At 36.5% G+C, this 2,859-nt stretch overlaps 1 protein-coding gene across 1 annotated transcript; it reads right to left on the bottom strand.

Annotated features, from left to right (window-relative positions):
• Positions 1-834: 834 nt before the first annotated feature.
• Positions 835-2,619, bottom strand: LOC110662769 (E3 ubiquitin ligase PARAQUAT TOLERANCE 3-like). The gene has a single exon (XM_058143273.1). The coding sequence runs from the start codon at positions 2,617-2,619 to the stop codon at positions 835-837; it is 1,785 nt and encodes a 594-aa protein (XP_057999256.1).
• Positions 2,620-2,859: the final 240 nt, after the last annotated feature.

The following is a 2,859-nucleotide window of genomic DNA, read 5'->3' as shown; positions in this document are numbered from 1 at the left end:
CCCAAGTTACCACCAATGATAGTTGCTTTTATGGATGCGAAAATCTTATCATCAGCAGGATGAGAGCCTACTGAACAATTCCTTAACACTAATTTATCTTTGTAATATCTTATTTTAGACCTCTTTTGGTTGGCCAAAAATTAACCCAGAAATAGAAATGAATGGAAATGATTATCTTTATGAATATTTAGAAATTCGTTTTTTTCATTTCCATTCTCACAAACTAAAGAATTCAATTTTCACATAAATCATCATTTCTCTTTTCAACCTGAAAATTAAAATATGAGAATGAGAATGATTATCTTATCCATTTATTTGATTATAAATAAAAATCATAATAATTAAACTAATCTTGATAATTAAAATAATTAATTAAAATAAAAGATGATCCACAATATTAATAAACCGCAATAATAGCAAATTTTAATAAAAAATTATGAATAATCTTCCAAAAAATTCACCATATAGCACTCATGAAATAGGCTACCAAAATGGAATGCTAACAATGAATGCCCTTCCAAATCCAAAAAAAGATTCGTGCACTTTGTTCAATACTTTCAAGCTTCCTTGCAACCCTTATTTTTTTTGCAAAAGACACATTCGTTGTGAGAATAAATAAATGAAATAAATAACAAAATTATTGGAAAAAAGAATATGAGATTTTTATAAGAATATTAAAACAGAGATTACAAAACTGGCCCAGGTTAGACCAACATAAATCCATGTTCTCCTACTGTACATTTAGGCCCAAAAGAAACTAGAAAAAGAGGAACGATTGCCATTAAAAGTCAACATCTAAGCTTTTAACCCATAGCGTCATCTCCTGTCACCCATTCACTGCATACTAAAAGTGTATTGATTCATCAGACCATTGAATGATGTTCCAAATGAGCTCAATCCATAGATCATCGCACCAGCAGCATAATAAGGTGCCATATATCCTTCCAAACCCACCTGCGCACCAACCCAGTATGGATTGTATGCATAAGAACCAATAGGCATCATATAGCTCTCAGTCTCAACATCTTGACTTCTTTCTCTCTTTTTCTTTCCTCTCGCACCACAAACCACCTTTTGCTTGACTTCACCCTTGACCACTTCTCTCTCGTCCTTTTTCTTCTCTACCTCACTGGAAATCTCCTTTTGCTGCACTTTTTCCTCAACCCCCATGACACCTCCTTGTGATGCTGTATCTTTCATTCTCATTGGCCCAATAGTATATTCAGATACATTAGTTGCTCCTGTAGTTCTAGCTTTCTTAGTTGTCTGGTGTGGAGCGTCAATAAGTTTTCTTTTATTTGCCCCATCTTCTACATCACCAGGTGATGGCTTCTGCTCTTCCTGAAATGATTCTGCAGATGGTTTTGTTGTAGAGATCTGAGATTTTGAACAGTGAGCCAATTCCATATCCTTATCTTGGAAAGAGTTTCTTTTGGCATTTTCACCACTGCTGCTGTAACAAGGACCAGATTTCACAATGCAATTAATTGTGTCCCTAAGCGTCATGTTTGGAATCAGATAATCAGTAAGGATATTTGTTGCCCCACAAACACATTTCAACTTAGAGGTGATTAGATGAACCCCGATACACTTATCACAAAAGCTCTTGAAACAACATTTGCTAGTCAAGACAGCATCCTTGATTACTTGTTTGCACAAGGGGCAGAGAAGTTCTGGTGGAAGATCACTAGCAGACCAGGATCTCTTTGAAGGCAAGCAGCCAAAAATTTCCTTCTCAAAAGCATGATAATTTGGCTGTAAAACAACAGTTGCACCACTTGACAACACATAAGAGCCACCTCGGTTTGGCATCAGCATCGACTTGGGAATTCCAGTAGGAGGCCTCAATCTTTTGCAATCATAATTTGGATCTCCATTTGTTGGGCAGTCCTGAATAAAATGTCCTCGCACTTTACATCTGTGACACACATAACCCTCTGGTGGTATTTTCTTCACCAATCCACTAAAACCCCTACCATTTTTCACACCATTTGAACCTTCCAACCGCCATTCCAAGGCTGGAGCATTTACTAAAGCCTTAATCTTGCTGTCCTCATCAGATTCTGCATCTACAGTTGACTTGCTATGCTGAACTGGCTTCATTCTAGGAATCACAAGCACATCATCCCCAAACCCATCGTCACATCGAAATCCATCACCCCCATTGGGTTTTGTTGTGGACAAACTAGTGACAGTACTTGAACAAACAGAACTAACACCAGTATTTGCAGGGTTGCTTCTGCATGAAGCAGTAATAGCAGTTTCAGAGCTAATCTTGGAGGAATTAGAACCAGTACAATAAGAGGAACTAAGTGGCCGTTGCTTTTCCCTAACAACAATAGTTGTATTGTCGATGGGCTTGCGACGTCGCGATCCAGGAACACGACGAATCAGAACCCTAGTATTGTTAGGGATCAGCATATCATCAGCGTAACAATCATTCGTCTGGGCATTAACGACCACAAGGTCCAAATCAGTACCCAAACACAAGCTATTGGATTTAGATTTATACTTTAATTCAACAATTTTCTGTTTCAGAGCATCAGCAGAAATAACAGAGCTATCCACCCAGAAGGAATCATACTCCTTTGCACTGAAAAATTTAAAATGAATCGGCATTGAATTGAATACGAAGGGAAGAATGTTATAAAATTTGTTTTGAATGAAATTGATATTTGATTCGCATACAAGAGGATCGATATATACGCGTATTTACGCATAATGTTATCAAAGTCCCAGTGCAAGGCATATTTACGCGTTTCCTTATAATTAATTTAATAATTGATATTTAATTATTTATATTATTTTATCCTTATAATTTTAATTATCTATACTATTGAGTTCCTCTCGTATTATCTG

The sequence above is a fragment of the Hevea brasiliensis genome, chromosome 3 (genome assembly GCF_030052815.1).
Source record: "Hevea brasiliensis isolate MT/VB/25A 57/8 chromosome 3, ASM3005281v1, whole genome shotgun sequence".
NCBI classification, from domain to species: domain Eukaryota; kingdom Viridiplantae; phylum Streptophyta; class Magnoliopsida; order Malpighiales; family Euphorbiaceae; genus Hevea; species Hevea brasiliensis.
This window is presented reverse-complemented; position numbering and strand designations above follow the sequence as displayed.

What these genes read in the sequence shown, in the direction of transcription:
- LOC110662769 (XM_058143273.1), bottom strand. Translation starts at nt 2,619, where the DNA reads ATGCCGATTCATTTTAAATTTTTCAGTGCAAAGGAGTATGATTCCTTC.